The 24,904-nt window shown below is 37.4% G+C and overlaps 1 protein-coding gene across 3 annotated transcripts in view; it reads left to right on the forward strand.

Annotated features, from left to right (window-relative positions):
• The window catches only part of GASK1B (golgi associated kinase 1B), a 49,220-nt gene that overhangs the window by 12,652 nt on the left and 11,664 nt on the right, over positions 1-24,904 (forward strand). For all 3 annotated transcript variants that reach the window (XM_031027734.2, XM_006732922.3, XM_031027733.2), the window contains exon 3: positions 5,642-5,856. In XM_031027734.2, coding sequence (XP_030883594.2) covers positions 5,642-5,856 — 215 coding nt within the window. The remainder of the gene's footprint in view (positions 1-5,641; positions 5,857-24,904) is intronic.

Genomic DNA, 24,904 nt, shown 5'->3' on the forward strand with positions numbered 1-24,904 from the left:
ACATAATCCTGAGGTAGATTTGGAAGGTACTCTTCTCATACCTTGGGGAACTCAGTGCCTGAGTCAAGGTGGCTGAGGGACTCTGCTCACGTTCTGTGGAGACCAGTGATCAGTCAGGAATGGAATCAACATTTGTGATTTCTTTTTCTACCACACCCATATTCTTAGCTCCTTTTCAGCGAAGTTTCTTCCCCTTATTAACTGCGACATTTCAGCACAGAGCTATTCTAGTAGGGCACTGTATTTCTTCATTTCTTAACTGTGTACTGAAAGCTCCATCTCTATGTTAGTCCTTCACTTGTTCCCTTCAAACACTTGTTCAACTGGCAAATATTTTTGTCTGATTGTCATTCTGTGTGCAACTTGTCTGTTTCTGAGGCCGGGGCCTTAGCTGGGATGGGGATCTTGTAAGGTCTCTGTGTTTGCTGTGCCTCACTGAATTCTCTCTGTCCGAAACCCAGGAACTCAAAGGTCCATTTGAGGATGAGTGTAAAAACTTGTGTTTTGAGTAAGTTAACAACATTTAAAACCCTGAGCAGAATTAAAATGTCATCAAATCCTTCCAATTTTCTCCTCCCTCAAGGCTGTCCCAGAATCTTGCATTTCTGTTTTCCCTTCCCTCACATTCACTGACTTGTTCACATTTACCAACTCTAAGCCAAGAGATCTTACCTGCTTCTTCACTTCAGTCTAATATTTTTAATTGCCAAAACCCTACTGGGAGAGACACTCTAGAAAAATAGAGCAGACAGTACTTAAGGGATCATTAACAACTAGACACCTGCTACACTGTCATTGGAGTTACATCAACATCAATAATTGCCTTTAACAATGAGAGATCCAAGGCATTAAGGTTTTCCTCCAATGTGCTGTTGATAGTTGTGGTAGAACCCGACAGAATTCATTTCCTATAACAAAGATGAGTTTCAATTTTTGATTGGCTTTTGTTTTCTTGAATAGGTTTTGGAGAGTCGTTTTTGATGAAGGGCTCTGAGCTGAACTGCCACTTTCCTTTTTGTCTTGTTCACAAGGAGTCTTGGAACAGTCTTGGAATCTGGCCCATATGATAGAAAGGACTTTTGATTTCAGAACTCAGAATGTTTTTACTTATTTTTGTTCAGTGACAAACGCAGACAGACCCTCACAACTCCACCCAGCATGCTTAGCATTCACCTGTAGGTCAACAAAACCAGGCAGCCAGTGTTCAAAGTGAAGGGCATTTAATAAATCCAGGCAAAGGAGATTGCGTATAGGACTCATTCTTAGTGAATATTCACGTTCATCTTCTCAAAAGAATGTCTTCTTTGTGCTTTTGAATAGAGAATGACTTGGGGGAACATCAAAATTCAGGGGAAATATTCAGATTTTGGAAAAAAATAGGTTTTACTGGCAAGTCTCATTTTTTTTAAGGCAGCTGTATAACCTTTAATTCACATGAACACCCACATATCTTTTGAAACCTGCTTTCTCACCACTCTGACAGTTAGAATTTTATCTCTTCACTGTTAAGATTTCTCTAGAGAGCGCAGTACTGCATCATTTCGACAAACCTGAATGTGAAGAGATGAATGCTCCTCATCTCTGAAACACTTCAGGGTAAGTTGCTTTAACCAGTTTCCTGTTTTCAGAGGCTATTTTTCTGTCATCCCTTCGGATCTATCAAAGTTCACTTAATTCTTTTAACAGCCATATTTTATAAAAAGTGGAATTCTTTTCACACTAGTACTTGTGGCTCTGAGATCTGGAGCCATCCTGTCTACCACTATTATCTCGAGGGCCATACGCTCTGAGACGCAGGAAGGAGACCAGTGTGTGCAAAGGAACCACCGCACCCATGCTCAGCCTGAGAACTGCTACTCACCCTGCTTTCTTTTTGCTTCTGGAAATCCCCCTTGCCTGAGGTGCACAGATTCCCAGCAGGGCAGGATGGAGCATTTTTATGTTATAGTCAGCATTCAAAATATTTTGCTGAGGGGACATGGATGGATGTGGAGAAAAACCCAGAGTATTAATTGAAAACCAATTACTCCTAGCAGCTGAAAGCTCCCTTTGGCAGGCAGTTTGAGAATAGCTTTTTAAATAATAGTATAGAAAATGTATCATTCAAAAAATCCAGTGCGCTAAAGTAGAGAGATGGCAAATGAAAGACAGTATTCTCAAAGACTAGATCAGGGGTTGATACACTACAGTCTGTGGGCCAAAGACGGCCCCTTGCCTGTTTTTGAGTGGCTTTTGAGCTACAAATGCTTTCTCCAATTTTAAATAGTTGACAAAAATCAAAAGAATAATAACATTTCTATGACACTTGAAAATGATGTGCAATGCAAATTTCAATGTCTGTAATAAAGTTTTATTGGAACACAGTCACATCCATCTGTTGACATACTGGTTTTGACTGCTTCCGTGCTATAGGAGAGTTAAACACTTGCTGGGTCAGTAGTTGTGATGGAGACCGGACGGCCTTCAAAGCCTAAAATATTTACTACCTACCTTTGACAGAGTGTGCTGACCACTAGGCTAGGTTATTGTATGACAGTTAAACTGATGCCATTTAAAAATATTTAATTATAAGAGAAGTGTTTGTGGTAAAATATTTAGTAAAACAATCATGACAAACTGTAGATATGAGACAGTCCCAAATAGTTTATTTTCCTTGCATAATTTTTGCCTCTTTCCCCTGGTGGAAGTGTCAGTGCCAAGAAGATAAATAGAGATTGGTATTTATTTATTAATTTATTTAGGTTCAGTTTCTAGAATAATGCTTGACACATAGTAGATGCTCCATAAACAAAGGAAGGCAGTCAAAGACCGATGGATTGTGTCATTGCATCATGTCTCTATGTAATAATAGTTATAGCAGAAGCTTTCTGGGATGTGCATATATGTTAGGCATCAGGTTGAGGACTTCAAATGCAAGAGCCCGTTTAATCCTAAAAGCCAGTTTGGGAAGGTACATTCTCACCCCCATTTTACAGAGGATGAAAGCAAGGCTTAGAGAGGTTGCTTAACTTGTCTAATGTTACAAAGCAAAGAAGTAATGTGACCAGAATTCAAAAGATCTGTTGGATTCCAGAGCCTAAGCTCTCACCAGAAGCTCTACTTCTTAAATTTCTAAAAACAATGCACATTTTGAGGTGAAAAAGAAAGGGATGGGAAAATACCAGAAGTCAGTATATAAATCACAGAACCAATTACTAAGCTCCTATCCGGAGCTTATAGATGATTTTTGTTTTCTTAGCTTTACATGTTAATGTTTTTCCACATTTCCCAAAATGAGTAGATTTGCTTTTAATTGCTTTAAAATAAGAAACAAACGTTTTAAAGGAAAGGAAAAACAGCCCAGAAGGTTAACTGTTTCAGTTGTTTATGTAGATCATTTCCCTATTTCTCTGCGGGCCTCATGTGAATTGCTGAGGAAACGGCCCGCCTGTCTGTCTCCTGTATTGATTTGTGTTGTTGAGGTTCAGGATTAGGTTTCAACTCCCTTTGAATACTTCCTAGCCCTGAGAATCTAAAGTGCTGTCTGTGTATAACTTTAGTCCAGAGACACCAATGGGTAGAACTCCTTGGTGTTTATCTTTCGAAGTCTGAAGTACGCATGTCTTTGAAAGCGATGTTGTATCTTCCACTCATATTTGGTTACATTGGTCTCTACATGTGTCCCGCTCACGATGGACTGCTTTTACCTGGACTTTACTATTATTATTTGTTAAATTGGCGTCATATTTGGGGTCCACTCACTTAAAATTATATTTATTATATAAATATATATTATATATAATATTAATAATATATATAATATATAATATAATAATATTATATATAATATAATATATATAATATATATTATATAATATATAATATAATAATATTATATATAATATAATATATAATATATTTAATATTATATTATATATAATATATATAAAATTAATATTATATATAATATAATATATAATATATTTAATATTATATTATATATAATATATAAAATTAATATATTATATATAATATATTATATATAATATATAAAATATATATTATATTATATAAATATAATTTATATTTATCTTATACCTAAGAAGACAATTAGGTCCGAGCAGCCCCAAAACCATTTAGGAAAGTCAAAGGAAAGTAAAAGGGGAGATGTCTTTTAGATCTATGTTCTTTCTCTATTTTTTTTCTTGCTTGTGTGTTGGTGATGGTAGCATACTTCCCCAAATCTAAAGGACTTCTTGCAAACCCAGGCTGAAATTGCAAGGCTAAAAGGAGGAAGATTTTTCTTTTGAATAAAACCGGAATGTAGGGGATCCGAATGATCAAGAGAACACTACTAAAATTATTGAGGTCACTGTAACAGCAAATTGAAGAGAGGTTAGAGAAGGCGACTGTTTCCTGTGGTAAAGGCCAGACAGAGATAAGAGCTCTACAAAAGGCAAACAAGCAAGACGGTAAAAATAAATGTCTTTATCCAAAAGGAATACAGTCATAGATCGAGAGCCTCTCAGGTTATTTAAAAAGGTTTTTAAAAATTCCTGTGATGTGTCTTAGACATTCCAGTCATAATTTCAGAGGCTTCTGTTGTCCAGGCCTGTTAAGAGTGAGTTTAGTGGGCTTTTCCAGATCTTTGTGACTTTTTTTTTTTCCCCAAGAGCATCATTCTGATTTTTAACTTATAAGCAAAGCCGCTTAACATCATCTCTCAGTGACTTTATTTGTCAGAAATGGGGACTGGAAAGTGACGTCATTGGTTTTAAGCTTAAAGTGTCATATAATGGACCTTCGTGGTCTTCCCTGTTTATAACTTCACTTGGGCTCATCATTCTTTATACAGTCTAGCAGTGGCATTTCTTTTTTTTTTTTATTCTTATGTTAATCCCCATACATTACATCATTAGTTTTAGATGAAGTGTTCCATGATTCATTGTTTGTGCATAACACCCAGTGCTCCATGCAGAATGTGCCCTCCTCAATACCCACCTAGCAGTGGCATTTCTAAACTATCAAGAGTGAGACAAAAACAATTAGAATGACAGATTTTTTTTTTTTTTACATATCATCTATGTGCTTGTAGTTGAAGAAATGCATTTGCTTAAATGCACTTTGTGAGGTTATGTGTGAAAAAATGATCCATTACCAAGAGCATTACTCTTTCCTTCAGAGAAGAAAAAAAGTTTCCATCTTGCTTCTTTTTTCTTTCTTTGGAGATTATAGTAGCTGGTGTGAGCCATACAATTTCACTTTTAAATTTGCGACTTCCAAAAAATTCTTTTTCCATGGCCTCAGAAAATCAGACAGTTGTTATTACAGAGAGAGAGCAGCCCCTCTCAGACATTGAATAGACAATTATAAATGACTAGATTCTTTCCCTTTTTGTGGTGGCTGCTTTTAGATGTGGAATAAAACCACATTAACCAGAACATTGTTATTGGTGATTAGTGGCTTATTCCTGCGCCACATCAATAAAAGGTCTTGTCTCAAAAATCTTTCCTTTCGTTGTCTAACAGGGACCATGGAATATCATCTAATCAAACTTTTTTGGTAGGTGAGAGGGTGAAGCTGTGAGGGACTGCCTAAAGGCTCATACTGAGTCATGCTAAACATGCTAAAGTGAGTTTGGTTTTTTTTTTTGGATCTGTAGATGGCCGCCCATGTCCTCTCATTCTCTGGGACTCATCTTTATCTCCAACAAGTAATGAGACCCACTCTTCTGTTAAGCTCACCTGGGGAACTTACCAACAGTCGTTGAAACAGAAGTGCTGGCAGAATGGTCGAGTACCCAAGCCTGAATGGGGTTGTACTGAAATACATCACCACGAGTGGTCCAAGCTAGCACTCTTTGATTTTTTGTTACAGGTAAGTTTATCAAGTCAAGTAAGGGGTTATCTAAGGCTGACACTGAGTTACGTAAGTCTAACACTAAGGAATTTTCTATACTTCGAATTTTCACGAAGCCAGAGTTTAAGTTCTATAATGCTATATTTGGCAAGTATAATCCTACATTGCAAAATTTTATATTCTTTTGGGAAATATTCAGAAATGTCCCTCAGCTCTCATATGAGTTTCTGAAGGAGTAATTCTTCAGTATTTCGGTCCTGCAATAGTCATACTCATCGTAGATCCAACTTATTGAGGAAACCCATCAACAAATCTTCAAGGTGCATGGTCTTCCGTCATTTGTGAGGTGAGTAAACTGATGTTTCATGAGGTGAAGGAACTCACCCACATTCTGACAACTACTAAAAGCTGGAGTTGGGGTTCCCTGGGATCTGTTGATGGTAAAAATTTGTCTTCTTTTCACACTGTATTTCCATCATTCCACATTATGTTTCGATGGTCACTTGGTTATATAGGTTACAGCCACCATTTCTCTTGTTTTCTTTCTAGTAATTTTTTTTTGCAAATATTTCATTAAGATCAGGCATTGGAGAATAATAGAATAATAAATATTGACCATCTACATAAGTGAGTGACATGGAATGTCACAGGTGTCTTATAACTCTTATCTCCTTTTGATAAAGATCTTATGACTCTCTTCATCCCCTCATTCTGATTACTGCTTTTCCTTTCCTCCATTTTAGAAAAACCTGTAGGCTGCTATTGTTGCATTGCTAATTAACATTTTGTGGAAATTTAGGACCATCTTAGGACATTTGTAAAACATTCTCCTTTCCTGTGTGTGTGTGTGTGTGTGTGTGTGTGTGTGTGTGTGACATTTTGGGAAGGAACTAGAGAAGGATAAAAATGTAAGAAGGAAACCAGAGTCACAGAATTTCAAGGGATTAGGAACTTTCCAGAAGAGGATGATTTATGGTGTCAGTGTTGCAAAACCACCAGTGAGAACTGAGCTGGAGAGCAGGCCAGCAGAACTGGCAAGGAGGCAGTCAGAAGTCACCAAAAACTGTTGTAGAGTTCAGTTATGAGGCTCAGACTGGTCTTAAGCACGGTATATATATTATCTCATTTTTCCATTTAATTAACATACTAACTCTGTGAGATAGGCATCTTCTCTCCATTTTGTGGGTTGGCAAAAGGAATACTGAAGCATAAAGAGGTTATTATTAAGAACTGTGGAAAGTCTGAGATCTTACCTTTCTCACAAGCTAACAAATTAACCAGCCACATGTTCATAGATGCTAGCAGAGGACAAAACATTCCTGGGTCAGAGACAGACAGATTACTTCATTACTCGTGGTATAGCAAGTGGCATGAGCTTCATGTTCCTTTGCCCCTCATGTCCCATTGGGATGACAGAGAGTAGCCCTGGTGAGTGCTGCATGTAGGGTTTTGTGTCACTACAGAGGAACTCTAAGCTTAGGAAACCCCCAATCTTATAAGAGGTTTCTAGCAAACCTGTCCAACATTGCCGCAGAAGGAGAAATTATCTTTATTATCTTGGTGAAGAGATACATCAAATCTGCCTTTCACATCAGTGGGAAACACTCTTTGTATTTCCCAAGGTTGTTTGCTATACTAACAACCTTGAAGAGACAGTACAGAGCAAAACCTCATCTAAGATGTGCAGAAATGCCATGGAGAATTGTTTCTCACAGTTACCTAACTTGTTCGGTCTTACAGAGCTAGTAAGTTCCCAAATAGAGATTTTGGCAGGTTTGTCTGACACTAGATGCCATATTTTTAACTGTTATTGTATGGCAACTACCAGGGTATCCTTAGGTTAATGAAGGGAGTTGGTGTGATAAAATGTATTAGCAATAAAGTGAAGAATGAGTGAAGATTTCTAGGGCTAAGTAGGTAAAGGTACTTACTATGAGGCCAGGTGTTTGGGGAATAGTCAGTATAGAGGTTGAAGTTCCTGAGGGTGATGACTAGAGGCAGGAGGGAGAGGAGATCCATGAATATGGCAGTGAAGTCTATGAGAAAGGGAATGACCTTGAGGTTTGTAGCTGAAGAACATAAGAACTAACGTACACTGAATAGAGGGCAAACCCTTTTAGAAGTTGTCTCTAATGACATTTGTTTTAATTCTGGAAACTTCAACTAAATCTCCACCTACATTCTGTCTTTGTCATTCTCCTTTCTATTGAGGAAAACTACAACTATCATTCAATCAATGATGATGTGTTTATTCAACATCTACTGTGCATTATGCTGAAGAAAACTAACACAGAGGTAGCAAAGTAGTAAAGACGGTTATCCCCCCCTGCCCTACCCCAAGTTTGTTTTTTTAAAAAATCACTTAGGAAAATATAGTATGAAACAAAAATAGATACGTGTAAGAAGGGCTGGATGAAACAATAGAAAAGTTCTTACTGGTATGAGGTTAAAAAAGGGAGAGGGCTTTGCCATACAATAGTAAAGGAGGAAGAGTTTGAGTAAGATTGTAGGCTGTAAATGATAAAGAGGGTAGGCACAAATGTGAGGAAGGACATGGGGTTGGCAAGGTTCATATGATATTTAAGGTATCCTAAATACACCGTTTGTCTGAAACAGAGTCATTTAGGGGAGTAGTGATGCTCCCTGCCTATAAGAGATATGATAGATCATGGAGGAAGAGAGCTTTTTTTCACAAGAGGTGTGTTCACATTGTAACTCCTTCTGTTCATTACCTTGACTGAGGAGGAATGAATTCCAACTGAGCCACAGTCTCCGGAATGCATCAGCAACTTTTATCACTGTGTCCATTGTCTGTGGTCTTGAGGATGAATGTAGACACATCACTATTATAAGTTTTCAAAGAAGACAAATATTTTAAGTCCTTAAACTAATACTATTAGTAATCTAACAATTATATAACACTTGCTATGTGCTTGGCACTGTTCTAAGCACTCTGTACTGAGCACTAATATATTAACTTATTTAATCCTCATAACAGTCCTATGAAGTAGATCTTACCATTATTCATATTTTAGAAATGAGGAAATCAAAGCAAAGAGAAATTAATTAATTTGGCTAGAGTCACATAGTTGGTATCCAATAGAATCTGGAGCCCAACTGAGGAGTTCTGGCTTAAGAGACAAACTTCTAAGCAATGCTTCCTCCTATTCATTGTGTAGGGCAATGGCACCATCATCTTCCAATTTCCCAAGTCAAAAATTTGGGAGTCATTTATATGCCTCGTGATACTTACCCTCACATCCATACAGTGACCAAATCCTTGATATCTCCCCAATCCTTCTTCTTTTAGGTATGGCTTGTGCTCCTAGCTTAGTTCAGGCTTTGTCATTTATTACCTGGATGACTTCCTCCAGTCCACTCAAACTGTATAAGCCAAGATCACCTTTGGCTTGAGATATTGGGCATCAGGCTGCTGCTAACTCTGTGGGAACTGCTTCTATTGTAGGTCAGTTCTAGTTGTAATCTACCTTCTTATTCCTTCTGCCTGCGGGAGATTGTGGGGATGTCTTTCACATTCTTGATAATCCATGAAGATGTGATCTCTGCAGGACTTTACTAGAACCTGTCCAAGTTATGACACCAATATTGGAGTTCCCAATTTTGGCTCTGGCTAAAGCACTGAATCTAAGTCAGAAGTTAATTCGATTGTTAAAGTTACTTTGGTTGGTATCTATATATCAAATTATATATGTGAGGATGGCATCTGTGAGAATAGACTTACATTTTTTCATTAATCCAACATTTACTTGCTTCCCATAGTGCAACAGACTAAAAGCTAATTTCCACTAGATGCTGCAGCATTTTACAATTTTACCAGTAAGGTAGGAGAATGAATGTTTTCCTCTTTTTTGCTAACCTTGAGAGGTGGAAAACTGATTAAAATTTTTACTAATTTTATGGAGGGCAGCAAGGTGTTGTTTATATTTCCAGTTTTTTCATTATGAGTGATATTGAGGATATCACATTTTCAAATACTCATTATTTATAGTTCATTTTTTGTGAGTTGCCTATTCATATCATTCCCCTTTTTTATTGCATTCCATAGCTTTTCCTTATTGATTTATAAAAACATTTTGTATATCTTGAAAATTAGCCATTATCAATCCTATATATCTCAAATAATTTTTTTACTTTGTTGTTTTTCATTTGACTTTGCTCACAGTAGATATTACTCCAGAGAAATTTTATATTTTTTATAAGATTGTATCTTAGTTGACCTTTTTACTTCCTGTATTTAGCATCATACAATGTTTATAGAGATGTTTATTAAAAATATTTGCTGAACAAATGAATGAATAAGTGAACATATGTAGGCCATTTTTCATGAGTACCATAATAGTTATCTTTTATACAATAATCCTTCTCATCAATTACACTGAGATGTTTACTTTAAAGTCAAATATATGCCTTATTTAAATGGTGATTGGGAATGTGTTGGGAGTGTATTGGGTGGAGTTTGTTAACAATCTTAGAAAAGTTCTGCCTGAAGTAAACTAAAATCACTTGTTCTATGATGCTACAACAAGGCAAGAGAATACAGAACCCAGTTGTTAATTTTCTGTACACAACATTCTTTTTGTTTTACTCAATTAACAAATCTACATTCATAAAGGCTATGCCATTTTACTGGGTCTGTAAAATGTGATAGAGGCACAAGTAACCTTTTATTCTTGAAGCGTGGGGGTATGAACTACAGAGACAAAAAGTCACCTCCGTTAGGATGCCAAAGAATAGTATGCTAGAGAGAATTTGAGTTTCTAAGACTTGGAAAATTTCTATCAAAATGTCATATAAAATAACCAGAATAGATTTAGGATGTATAAAACTTGCTTTTTGAGCTCATAGTCTGTATAATGGTTAGGAACCGGGCTTCTGGAACCAGCCTGCTAAATTTCAATCCAAATTACCAATACTAATTTTTTAACATTGAGAAGTTACTTACCCTCTCTCTACCTTGGTTCCCTCAGGAGTAATAATATTGTTTATAGAGAGGGCTATTGAGAGAATTCAATATATTTACACACATGAAGGATTTAGAATAATGCCTGGTACATAATAGGTTCAGTGAGTGTTACATGTTAAGAAATTAATCATCCAGAAATAATAGTAGAGGTTAATATCAATATAAGAATTAAAGTATTTTATCATTATTTTTATTCATTAAATTGTAAGTCATTCCCAAATCGTTATATTTTTCTACTCTTATGTACTTATATTAGAGATCTTAGCCTATTAAGTTTTAATTATTTTGACTAGTCTGTCTTTTTTAATAAGCTGTGAATTTCTCAAGGGCAAGTCCCTGTCTTATCCAACTCTGTAACCTTTCAATTAGTAGCAGAATATCTGAGAATGTCACACTCAGGACGTTATTTTTTTTTTTTTTGATCAAAGAAAACTACCTAGTTATATTAAAATAAATTAAAAAAAATATATATATTTTTTTATTTATTTGCGAGAGAGAGAATGAGAGACAGAGAGCATGAGAGGGAGGAGGGTCAGAGGGAGAAGCAGACTCCCCGCTGAGCAGGGAGCCTGATGTGGGACTCGATCCTGGGACTCCAGGATCATGACCTGAGCCGAAGGCAGTCGCTTAACCAACTGAGCCACCCAGGCGCCCAAATTAAAAGTATTAAAAGTAAAAAAACAAAAGTGTAATTGCAATAAAGAAAGTTTTATTAAAATAAGATAATTAGAAGTTTAGAAAATAAAAAATCAAATGAATAGAAAATACTTAATATTTTTAACTCTTTAATGGAGTTCTTCCTGTACTTATATTTTCTAAGAATAACTGTTTATTTGATGAGCAATTAAGGAGTATTTAGTAGAGGAGGACTAACAGAGATGTGTTTTGAGAGATATTTGCTTCCACCTTCAACAAAATAAGTTACATATATTTCTTTCCACTTGGATTTGACAGACTTTTTTGGACCCTTTTCTGTCCCAGACACTTGGCAGGTTTAGTGCTGGTGGTAAGATGGATGAGATGCTTCCCTGACCACAAGAGTTATGCAGTCTAATAGCAGGGATAGATAACCATAACAGAATGTATCAGGGGTCATAATTGAGTTAAGTTTAACATCCTTTGGAAACAAATAAGATGTTACTAATTCTTCGAGATTTGTAGAGAGTGTGGACAGAGAATGTGACATTTAATCTAGAAACTGAAGACCTTGAAGAAATCAGGTGAGTACAGGAGACAGGAAGAGAGTTTCAGAGAGAGGGATTCTAAAGGGCTAAAGGTGTGAAAAAGTTCAGAGTGGGAAAAATTATCCTTATGGAAACTTCTTGTTCCATTAGGTATATTTTCCCCCAGGTGGCTGTGAGTAATAAACTTATGTTCATAAATTCAACGGACAACAATAATATGAATTGGTATGTCTTGTCCCCCTAGAATTATCTTTTATCAGTCAACTCTCGTAGCTCTTACCTGGCTTCTAATGATTTAGTTCCTGAATATAATGCATTAGATTAATGGGTGTTAATCTTTGACCTATTCTCTTCCACTCTTTTTTCTATGCATCTTTTTTTTTTTTACTTAATGATGTGATAATAGTAAAAGTAAAAATTCCAATCAACTATCATCTAAACAAGAGAAAATATAACTTTTCACTAAAAGAATATTTGTTTCTGCGGGAATATCCAAATGCTAGGCAAAGAAGGATTCCAACTGTGGCCTCCATGATGGATTATGAAGGTCTTCCAAGCATCCCTTCCTTTTATCCCTACCACTCAGTGATTAAGGATTTTGCCTCAAACTTTCAGAGATCACTCACAGACAGGTGCTCTGACAGCAAGAGGCACACTGATCCAGGGTCTTGGACACTGGGATTTCTAATAGTTTGGGTCAGTTTCATTGTTTTGCAGAAATAGCACATTGCCAATCCAAGTAGCCTGTAGCAATGTATTTATTGTTAAGTCTGAGCAAGCAAATAATATAGTTTTTTGTTTATTTGCTAGCAAACAATGAGACATGATATGAGTCAGATGCTGTCTTGTCTTCAAGTAGCAAAGAAAGTGATTAGCTTTGGCAATATTGGTTAATATTGGTTGCTGAGTTGACAGGGATTGAGGGAGCAAAGATGGCCAAGGATCAGAGGGTTTCGAGAAGACATATTACTGCTTTTATTGTTGAAAAATCTTCATAATTTCTTTTTATGATGAGAATCACAGTGGTTCACTTGATTAGAGAGGGTCACTTACTATAAGGTAAAGGACATGGGAGTGTAATATTCTAGGCATTAGAAATGACCAACTCTAAACTTCGAAGGTACGGATGTGCTAAGAACTAAAATATATTGTGGTTTCTGCAGAGTTTTAATTGTATAAAGCTACGTGTCCCCTTTCTTATAAATGAAATTCAAATGTCTGACTTTGACATAGTTTTTACTAGACACATGTTCATGCTTTGTCACTAGGAGAAATTATTTTCAGTATTATTGATGCTATAATACAAGGGATTATCTTACTTAGAGAGGTGTCAGAAGAATAACAAAATTATTTTGTGACATATAGTTTTATTCTTCTAAGTACTACTTACCATACATGAGCGAATTGGCCAAAAAAGTTGGTATTTACTGGGCACCTATGTTTAGATATATAGAGGCAGGGGAGGTGATATAAAAAAGTTTACAGATTTGCTTCTGTATCAAAGAATATAGAGATTTTTGCAGAGAAAAGGATATAGATGAAATGGCTAACCTATGCCAAGAAAATATGTTTATTAAAGAAGGATTTGGGCTATCTTACTGGTTTGAGGAGGTTTGACTTATATATTTTTATTCAGTTATTTTATTATACAACTTTAATTCATGACTCTTCATTTTTAAATAAGTCATCACAGTTGGAGAGGGCACAAAGAACATTTTTATGCATATGTAGCAAAACAATACTTCACTTTTTTAAATAGCAAATGGTCATGTCAACCTGTCAAACTTGATGTCTAGAAGCAGATTTGTCACCTCATGCCCTGACAGTTTGCCCTCTTGACTTACCTGTTTCTACTCATAATATTACTATTTTAAAAATCTGTCAGGTCAGAAATTTTTGAGTCATCTTTGAATCTTCCTTTGCTTTGTGCCTCATATTCGAGTAGCACTAAACTTGGACAGTTCCTCAAAACCACTCCAATTATGTTTCCCTTTTCATCCCTCCTAATGCTATCCTGATCAAACTCTTATCAGTACAGGTCCAAATGTTGTAAGAGACTTCTAGCTGATCTCCTTGTCTCTATCTGCCCTAACTGCAACTTAACCGTGTAAACCATTGCTGAGTTTATTTTTCCTACTTTCCTTTAAATTGTTTTAATTGCTTCTTGCAAAAATAAAAAAAAATAAAACTCTGAGAACTTCCATTTGATTGGAAAATATTTTTTTTCTAATTTTAATTTTTTAAAAAGATTTTATTTATTCATTTGAGAGAGAGAATTAGTGGGGAGGGAGGGGCACAGGGAGAGGGCAAAGCTGACTCCCTACTGAGCAGGGAGCTAGCTGCTGGCCCGATTCCAGGACCCAGACATCATGACCTGAGCCAAACGCAGATGCTTAACCATCTGAGCCACCCAGGTACCCCTGGAAATAAATTTTAAATGCCTTAGTGCATTAGGGATGCCTGGGCGGCTCAATTGGTTAAGTGTCTGCTTTCGGCTCTCCTTGCTCAGCGGGGAGCCTGCTTCTCCCTCTCCCTCTGCCTACTTCTCCCTCTCCCTCTGCCTGCCACTCCCCCTGCTTGTGCACGCTCTCTCTCTGACAAATAAATAAATAGAATCTTCAAAAAAAATAAATGCCTTAATGCATTAAATTTTTCGTATGAAAAAACTTAAACATACACAAAAGTAAATGAACCCTCAGGTACCTGTCATCCAAATTCAACAATTAATAAACTCATGATCAGGCTTGTTTTATCTCTATCCCAATCTACTCCCTATGCCCACATTAATTTGGAGCAAATCCCAGACATCATTTTCTTTCATCTGTAAATTTTTCAGTATCACTAGAAAATAAAACATAAGCATATAACTATTATAACACCCAAAAGAAAAATTAACAATAATTCCAGTAACATATCCAGTAACTGGTCTAATTTTTAATTGTCTTATAAATGTTTTATTTACTTATTTGTTTGCTTGCTTATTTATTATTTCAGTTTGTTTATTTGAACCAGGATTCAAATAAAGCCTATGCTTTGTGATCAGTTGATATGTCTTTTAATCTATAGACTCCACATCCACCTCTTCCTTTTTTTTTCCTTACCAGTTTACTTATTGAAGAAAGCATTTGCCTTGCTCTCTAGAGTTCTAGATTCTGGAATTTGCTCGTTGTACTTCCACGATGTCTTTATTTGTCTTCCTGTCACCTGTATTCCATAGACATTGGTGTGGAGTTTAGAGACTTGATCAGATTTAGATTTAACTTGTTTTTTCAAGACTTCTACATAGATGATTGTATATTGTTCTACTGGGAGAGATAATGTCTGGTTGGTCTTTCTCTTTTGTGACAGTAGTAGCTATGGATGCTCAATGTTGATCCATTAATTCACTAGACATTGAGAAATGGGGATATTCTAGTTCTCTCATCACGTCTTCATTTATTAGTTGGATTACTTCTCTAAGGTGTAATTTCCCTTCATCTCTTACCTGGTTCTCTAGTGGTAGAGTGGATATAATACCTGGTTGTCTAGTGGTACAATTTATATACAAAAATGTAGGGGCACCTGGGTGGCTCAGTTAAGGGTTTGCCTTCGGCCCAGGTCATGATCCCGGGGTCCTGGAGTCAAACCCTGCTTCGGGCTCCCTACTTCTCCCTCTTCCTCTGCCTGCAGCTCTCCCTGCTTGTGCTCTCGCTCTCTCTGTCAAATAAATAAATAAAAGAAAAGAAAAGAAAAGAAATGTTAACATTTCTTTTTCTTTCTTTTTTTTTAAAGAGATTTTATTTATTCATTTGACAGAGAGAGAGAGCACAAGTACGCAGAGTGGCAGGTAGAGGGAGAGGGAGAAGCAGGCTCTCCGCTGAGCAGGGAGCTGGATGCGGGGCTCGATCCCAGGACCCCAGGATCATGACCTGAGCCAAAGGCAGCCACTTAACTGACTGAGCCACCCAGGCGCCCCTTGTTAACATTTCTTTTAAGAAACACCATGAACTTACCTTTTTTTTTTTTTTAAATTGCAAAAGTTTATTGTCTAAGAAATGTTTATTGCACTCCAGGTTGATGAACACACAGAAAGACAATATGCATAATTACATTAAAATCCAAAATTGAGACAAAAAGAAATGAACTGACCTTCTGACTTCCTTTCCATTCTTATCTACTCTTCTGCCATGATCTCTTGTAGTACTTCTGTACTGTAGGCTGAGAACCCTGTAGGTAACAAACACGTAAGGAGGTATGTGTTTGTTAACTGCAGGGTTGTGTGGGCCTCTGTGTGTGTGTTTGTGTGTGTGTGCATACATGTGTGTTGTGGTTTGGTTTACTCACTGTCTATTGGACCCCCCGCCCCCACTTTCCCCACGCTTTACTCACCACTGCTTCTACTCTCCCATCTAATGTGCAGTCTGGCCCTCAAACTCCAATCAAATCCTTTCTCTACAAAGTCTTCTAGAACTAACTCAATCATATTAAGCTCCCTCTTTCCCCTGAATTTCTAACATCATTTTAAAAAATGTTCACAAGTTTTCAGTACGTTAAAATAGGGCAACAACAGAATTGTATTGATGTAAAACAGAAGTAAAACAATAGTATTGTTTGTTGTAAAGCTGGATTCATATCCCAGCTTCTTCAATAGTCAGCTCTGTAATCTAGGGCAAGTTCATAATCTCTGAGCTTTGATTCATTTTTTACTTAAATGGAGGATGATCTTACTTCACTTGGAGACTGATGTGAAATGAAATGCTCATCACATGAAATGCTTATCATGATACCTGGCTGCCTATGGTCTGAATGTTTGTGTCTCACCAAAATTCATACATTGAATCTTAGCCCCCAAGGTGGGGTATTGGGGGGGTGCTTTGGGAGGTGACTAGGTCATGAGGGCACCCCCACCACCCCGCCAAAACTCAAAGAACAAAGACTAACATAACAAATACCATGTTTCTACCTTCTAGGATTATCCTGTCAACTTTTTTTTTTGCATGTTTGCTTTTATAATTTACTTTAGAAATATCAACACATTAAAAATAAGTTAAACTCCCCTTTGACCATCTCTTCAAGTCCCCTTCCTGCACTTTCTCTAAATAGATGATCACTGTCATGAGATTAGTATGCATTCTTTCAGCCAATTTTAAAGTAATTTTAGGGGGCGCCTGGGTGGCTCAGTCGTTAAGTGTCTGCCTTCTGCTCAGGTCATGATCCCAGGGCCCTGGGATTGAGTCCCACATTGGGCTCCCTGCTCGGCGGGAAGCCTGCTTCTCCCTCTCCCACTCCCCCTGCTGTGTTCCCTCTCTCACTATGTCTCTCTCTGTCAAATAAATAAAATATTTTTTAAAAAATAATTTTATAGGCATAATAAGTGGATATTTGTGTGTTTTAAAAAACTTATGTACTTTAAGTGCCTTTGGCCACATGTTATTCCTGTCCTTTTAGCAATTAGAGAGAAGCAGGGTTTAGGCAGGCTGTGGTTTTATGATGTGGCTCTCAGGGAGTTTCTGTTACTGAGAACATAGGTCTACAAGGCAGCAGCCAAGAAAATTTGCTTAGATCGAAACAGCATCTTAATATAACAAATACCTTAGGGCATTTATTTATTGCTTCTGGCCACTTTGACATCATATGAAAGGCTTTGCTTGGCCTTGTAGGTGTTTTATTTAGATAGTTTACTTTATAACCATTTGTTCTTTTTCCTGTTCTCATAGCTTAGTACTTTTTATTTTACTTTATAAACAAAATTCAGGACTTATAAACATACAAGACACTGCTCATGAATTCAGTTAAATTGAACAAACTTGAATTGGGGAATTTCTATGTTCTGTTTAGATAATTCCTAGTCAATCTGTGAGGCTCAGTCATCATTTGAGATTTTGTGACTTGGCTTTGAGTCTGACACAATGTCATTTCTTTTTTTTTTAATATATATTTTTTAAGATTTTATTTATTTATTTGAGAGAGAGAGAATGAGAGAGAGAGAGAGCACATGAGAGGGGGGAGGGTCAGAGGGAGAAGCAGACTCCCTGCCGAGCAGGGAGCCCGATGCGGGACTCGATCCAGGGACTCCAGGATCATGACCTGAGCCGAAGGCAGTTGCTTAACCAACTGAGCCACCCAGGCGCCCCCACAATGTCATTTCTATGCCTGGGAACTGTTGTACTCTTGTTTCTCAGTGTGATTCCTCTCCAGATGTCCTCTTGGTTAATCCACACCGCCAATTCCCCTTTGACTATTCATGGAATACATCCCATTGACACATGCTGGCTCCTTCAGAATCCTCTCTTCCAAAGAGAGTCTGATGTAGGAAGTCTGTGAAATCCTCCTTCCCTGAAGGAACTGACCTGCTAGATTGTACCTGCCCCCTTAACAGTTAGGCCTTCTCAAAACCTTGGGGAGATTAGGAAACGAACAGTAGAATTATATTGGCCTGTATTTCAAAAGGCAAATAGTTTCACTTTTTATGGTCTTTAAGTGGAATGTATGTCTGCTGCTAAAAATTTTCTACAAGAATATGACAGGATTGAGAAAGTAAACACAAAGGCACTGGCCTGTGAGTCTCTGTTTTGGACTTTGACATCATTGCTCCAGTGGAGGTCTGACTTTTAGAGACTACATTCTCTTACTTCACAGCACCGAAGCTATTTATTTGATTTTTCATGGACGCAACGTTGAAGAAAAACAGTTGTCTAGCCATACTGACCCTGGTTTATCACAGAGGCATGGCTTTTGGCCTTTACAACAAGAATGTGTTTCTCTGGATCCTGGCCCACTTCTCGTTAAGACTTCCCTGTGTCTCCTCCTGTTAAGGAGCAGACAAGTTCCTCAGATGTCTGTTTCCAACTTAAAAGCTTTTAGAATTTTATATATTCTTTTCCACCTACTGTCTAGCATTTATTCTTAGAGATTCCTGGCATTGATTATACTAAAGCCTAATTTGCATAAAACGTGGACTAGGAAATTGGTTCACATAGTCTTTGCTCTTTTATCAGTCTGAATCAGAGGGAAAAATATCTGGTCAAATAAGTTATATTCATGAACTTCATATTGCTAAGTGACAACCAACTGAGCATTCCTGGGTCAGTTCTAATTTAATTATTAATCAAAAGCACAGCATATGTTAATGATATGCCGTTTTTGCTTATTTCAACACTTGCCATGGAATGTATAAACTGTGCTGAAATTGAGTAGCGCGTAGTCACTCTGTCTCAATCCTAAATCTTGTTGTATACAGAGCTGGGCTGGAGAGATCGAGGATTTGAGGAAGCCTGTGTGATTCCCTAACAACATTTTTTTTTTTTTTAAGATTTTATTTATTTATTTGAGAGAGAGAGTGAGAGAGAGAAAGAGCACAAGAGGGGGGAGCGGGAGAGGGAGAAGCAGACTCCCTGCTGAGCAGGGAGCCCGATGCGGGACTCGATCCCGGGACTCCAGGATCATGACCTGAGCCGAAGGCAGTCGCTTAACCAACTGAGCCACCCAGGCGCCTCCCTAACAACATTTTGATATTTAATGCATCGTTTGAGCTAGCTGTGGGATTGGCTTCCCCACTGATCCTATGCCATTGAACCACAGACAGTTTGAAACCAACCTTAATTGCTGTGTTCCAGGAAAATAGGAGGTCTAAGCATCAGACCTGGATAAATCCACCAGGAAGCAGATACAAAACCATGGAAAACTTAATACAATAGTATTTTCATAGAACACCTGAGAGGGCGGGCAGATATTCATCTGGCCTCAATATTAATTTATTATTAATAGATATTTTTTGATATAATCATTGTTAAAAGATTTATTTTATAAATAATTTTGCCCGATAAAGTAGACTCAGAAAGGGTTAAGTGAGAGGCTGTTCATAAAGATTCTATTGGTTCCATGCTCTTGCCAACCATACTCAAGCTGTTGTTTAATGGACATAGATAACTAAGAGATAAATGGAGCTTCAAAAAATTATTACTGAATGGGATTGTTTGGAACAATGGCTTTTTTTGGTCAACACTATTTCCATAATAATGTTAAGCCATTTTTTGCTTTTTTCACTATGTTGATGTTTGCAGTAGTGGGTAAATCTGTTGGCGCTTTAGCATGAATCAGAGCTGGCACCAAATTATGCCAGCACCTGTCCTACTCTTCATTGCCCCTGTGCTCACGTGAAAACTACATGCAGAAAATGCCTGATTCACTTAAGAATGTCCTTGACGAAGCAGTAAAACTATGAATTTTCTTAAATCTCTACCCGTAAGTATGCACCTTTTAAAGGTTCTCTTTGAGGGGTGCCTCGGTGGTGCAGTCGGTTAAGTGTCCGACTCTTGGTTTCGGATCAGGTCATGATCTCAGGGTTGTGAGATCGAGCTCTGCGTCAGGCTCTGAGCTTGGCGCGGAGTCTGCTTGAGGTTCTCTCTCCCTCTCCCTCTGCTCCTCCTGCTCGTGCTCACTCTCAAATAAATAAATCTTAACAAAAAATTAAAATAAAAATTCTGTGTGCTAACACAGGAAGCATGCCTAAGGCACTTCTAACGCCTCCCACAGTGTGGTAGCGGCCTAGAGGAAAACTGCTTAGGCGGTTGTTTGAATTGTGAGCTGAACTAGCTGCTTTTTTCATTAAACATCATTTTTACTTGAAAGAACAATTCCATTTCTCTTATTGTTTTGTTGGAAAATATAGCAATTTCTTTTAAAAATATGTTAACATGTAATGGAAGTGTCAGTGTTATTTTTAAATAAATTAATCCATAAATAGTGAATTTTTTCAGGTTTAATTTCTATATGGTAAATAGCCCACCTAAATTAATCCTTTTTGGTGTCTTCAATAATTCTTTGTGTCAGAGGTACTTAAAAAAGGTTTGAGAAGCAGGGCCTAGGGTAATTTTTCTGGAAAAAAACAAAACAAAACAAACTTCCCTTTGTATAGTAGCTCATAACTTCAAAGGTCTGTGATTCTAAGATACTGTGATTTTGATTTTAAGACTCTGCGCTTCTTCCAAGAAAATGGATAGAAGAAAACATGGAGGTCTGGCCTAATGAGAGGTCTTTTGGCAGTTAGCTCTCTGCATTAGGTAGGCTTGGGTAGGTGAGCTGAATGAAGTTGGCATTCATTCCTTCATTTTTTCAACAAAAATTTTTGAGTATGTGCACTATGCAAAATATGATGCTGATCCATGTGGAGGATGCACAGTGAATCATACTTAGACACATCAGACTGTGATCTCCATGAAAGCAAAAAGCTTGTCTTTTCTACCCTGGGAAGCAGTGTGGCGAGTCAGGCAGAAGTTGGTAGAAATTCACATTATACACTAGTTTTGTCTCTGTGGGCAAGTTACTTACCATCTTTGAGTTTTTTCCTTATTTGTAATGTGGGAAAAGATGATGTGTGTCCCTTGGGTTATTTTGATGATTAGAAACTTTATGATGTAAAGTGAGTTAGCAGTATCCTGGGATTTTTTTATCCAAACTGCATAAAGGTCTTTACTTCATAGCTACTTGCTAACCCAAAGAGCATAAAAACAAATCTGTCTTCAAATAGGAACTTCTATAAGTACATAAGTACATGTAGCAGTAATCTTTGAAAAAGGTTGAAAATTCAACTTTATGTTAGTTGTTTTTCCAGTTCTATTGAAGTATACTTGACAAACACAGCTGTATATACTTAAAGTGTACAGTGTGATGATCTGATGTTTGTATACATGTGAAATATTTACCACAATCAAGGTAATTAACACGTTTATCCCCTTACATAGTTACCTTTTGTATGTGTGTGAGAAAGTTTAAGATCTTTTCTGCAAATTTCAAATATACAATATTAACTATAGTCTCATCCTTAGAACTTACCCTTCTTACAACTAGAAGCTTGTACCCTTTGACCAACATCGCTTCATTTCCCAACTTCCCAGCGCCTAGCAACCACCATTCTACTCCCAAGCAGTACTTATTTTTCAATAACCAGAGAATAATCAATGTGTCAGAATTAATTAGCTTTTTATAAAGAGAACCAATTTTCACTGAAAGATACGAGTTTAAATAGCTTTTGGATATGTTATATTAGATTGTGTTAATCATTGTTGAAGAAAGAAATATTCAGTGACACTTGTTAAAGACGGTCAAGAAGACTTTATTCATGATGATGGTTGTAGGTATAGGAAACACTGTAATGGGATTTTCCAGTGGGGGAGAGAGATTGGGCTCCACCCTGAATACAGCCATGGGGTCAGTGGCTGGCAAATTATGAAGAGGAGGGGCCAGGGGTAGGAGGAGTTCTGGTTTAACTGGCCTAACCAGATTCTTGCTGAAGACAGACCAGGGCGATCAGACATAGTAGCCCTGGGGGCCAGTGGAAGATGAGGAACCCATTAGATACCAAGAGTGATCAGATATCAATGGTGGGGGGTTCTGGTTAAACTGACTTACAGGGCTCTTGTTAAAACTGGGTTATATATGGAAGTGCACAAATGGGCCTAGGAGAAAGGTTCAGAAGCCTGATGAAAGTGACTTAAGCCAAGAATCTTTGTCACTGTAATCAGAATTGTGTTTTCTGCATAGTCATTTAGATTATCTTATTTTTGCCAATTTCCTTGTAATAAAATACTACATTATAGGGGAAATAAAATACAGAAATTTCATGAGAATACCAAAAATTAATACAGTCAAGTCAAGCAAAGAATGTTTTCAGTGACAGTATTCCCTCAGATATGTGTGTGTGATCTTAAGCTTGTTTACAACTCTATTTAATGTTAAATTGTTAAAAATGGTGTTTCATTTCCTCAAAAGAAGGCACTTTTAAAACATTTTACTTATATTATTCTTGTTTTAATTTTCTTTGTTTAATATAAACCCATTCCATAAATCAGAACCTGACCAAATGTAAAAATTATTGTTTCTCTTAGTCTGAGTGTTCTTTATAAATCTTTACAGGAAAGTGGGTGTGCCTTTGGCAGAGGCTATTTCCATGCAGCTCTGCTTGTGCAAATTACAGAATGTGGATTTTCTTTCTCTAAAAATAGATTATCACTTGCCTGCTGACTCTCTTCAGAGTCTTTCTGGGACAGAATGATGTTTGACTTCTGGTACTTACTCAGAGGTACAGTATATGGATTCTAAACATTGCATCTGTAGAAATAGATCCAAGTATATCATAGCACTAAACATGTTTTTATTTCTGCATCAATAAATACTGTTCTATCTTTACTTACGATTCAGTAACAGGGAAGAAACTAGAGATTCTGCATTGAATTGGCTTATATTGATAGATAGTTTTAAATGTGGAATTCTAGAGATTAGGTAGTGTAGAGCAATGATTGCTATTTCCAGAGGCAGAGGCGAAAGCGAGCCTATGGCCACTGTTAGGCTTATATATTGCGAACTATTTTGACTTTTCACATCGTTCATCAGATGTTCTGCTAGTCACATTTACACGCATAGTAATTTAATGGGCACCTGTTGCCATGGCAGCACAGAACAAAAATGAAATCTATTATTTTATGAGGTGAGAGTTCCCAAGTGATACAGGCTGGTGAGAGCACTTTTGCTTTTGCTTGTGTATAGCTCCCAAGGTAGGACACTAAGTCTGTATTAACAAGCACCACGGGGACTGTGGGATTTGTTTGAGGTTGCTCTTCTCTATGATCTGGTCTACCTTCACACATTCATTAGACTACAGGGATCCATCTAGTTTCGCTGGTAACATGGTAACCATACACTAGTTCACATCAAGACACATGTGCATAGAAGGATTTTCCAATGTGAGTTATTAGCTGATAAATAAGTAAGTCTATATGTTTTTGTGTTTCTCTGTACCTAGGGTGGGGCTGATAATGGTAGCAATCCTCAGTGTCTTTTTGCCTTTTTGAAATAATTGCTGAAAATGAGACAATGAGACCTTTTTTTCCCGATGCATTTTCTAAAAACAAATGAGATGCCCAGTGTGATAACTGGGAGACAAAGGAATCTTCCAGAACACTGCTAATTATAGAAAAGGATGCCCTATTGCTATTTCTGTCCCACCTGCTTGTTATGTATTTATCAAATGCCTATTGCCTGCAAGGTGTGTTATGGCAGACTCTCTGTGGGATAGAACAGATCATGGTCCACGGTTAGTGAAATTAAACGCACATAAAGGAGCCAACCAAGAGAAAATGACAAGCACAGGCAGTTCCATTTTTTGCTCCCTTCCCATTTTTTTTCCACTCCATTCACTGGATGCTACCTTAAAAAGACCCATGTCTTCCTATGCCACCATTATTTTGTATTTGATTCTTCCCAGTAGAAAACAGGGTTTTCTGGTTAACCTGACTTACAGGGCTCTTGTAACCAACTCTCAGCGATTCTTTTTATAATACACATTTATCAAGTGCCTACTATGTGCCAGGTATTGGCTGAGTTACTATGGTAAATTGTTAAATTCCACTTATTATGTGTTTTGTTGCATCATTTAAACTTTCTCTCTAAAAGTACGGTTTTCCTTGTAAAGGTGCAATTTTTAAGCTGTTAAAAACAAATAGCTTGAAAAGAGATGGTAAGGCTCTTTGAGGAAGACGCGGTCGCAGCTACAGCGGAGGTTTGGACGCCCCGCTCCTGCTCCTGACTCACCGCTGTTCGCTCTCACCGAGGAACAAGTCGGTCAGGAAGCCGCGCAGCAGCCATGGCTTTTAAAGACACTGGGAAGACACCCGTGGAACCGGAGGTGATGATTCACCGAATTAGAATTACTCTCACCAGCCACAACGTAAAATCTTTGGAAAAGGTATGTGCTGACTTGATCAGAGGCGCAAAGGAAAAGAATCTCAAAGTGAAAGGACCAGTTCGGATGCCTACCAAGACTCTGAGAATCACTACAAGAAAAACTCCTTGTGGTGAAGGTTCTAAGACCTGGGATCGTTTTCAGATGAGGATCCACAAGCGACTCATTGATTTGCACAGT

The sequence above is a fragment of the Leptonychotes weddellii genome, chromosome 2, assembly GCF_054177405.1.
Source record: "Leptonychotes weddellii isolate Sample4059 chromosome 2, ASM5417740v2, whole genome shotgun sequence".
Lineage (NCBI taxonomy): Eukaryota > Metazoa > Chordata > Mammalia > Carnivora > Phocidae > Leptonychotes > Leptonychotes weddellii.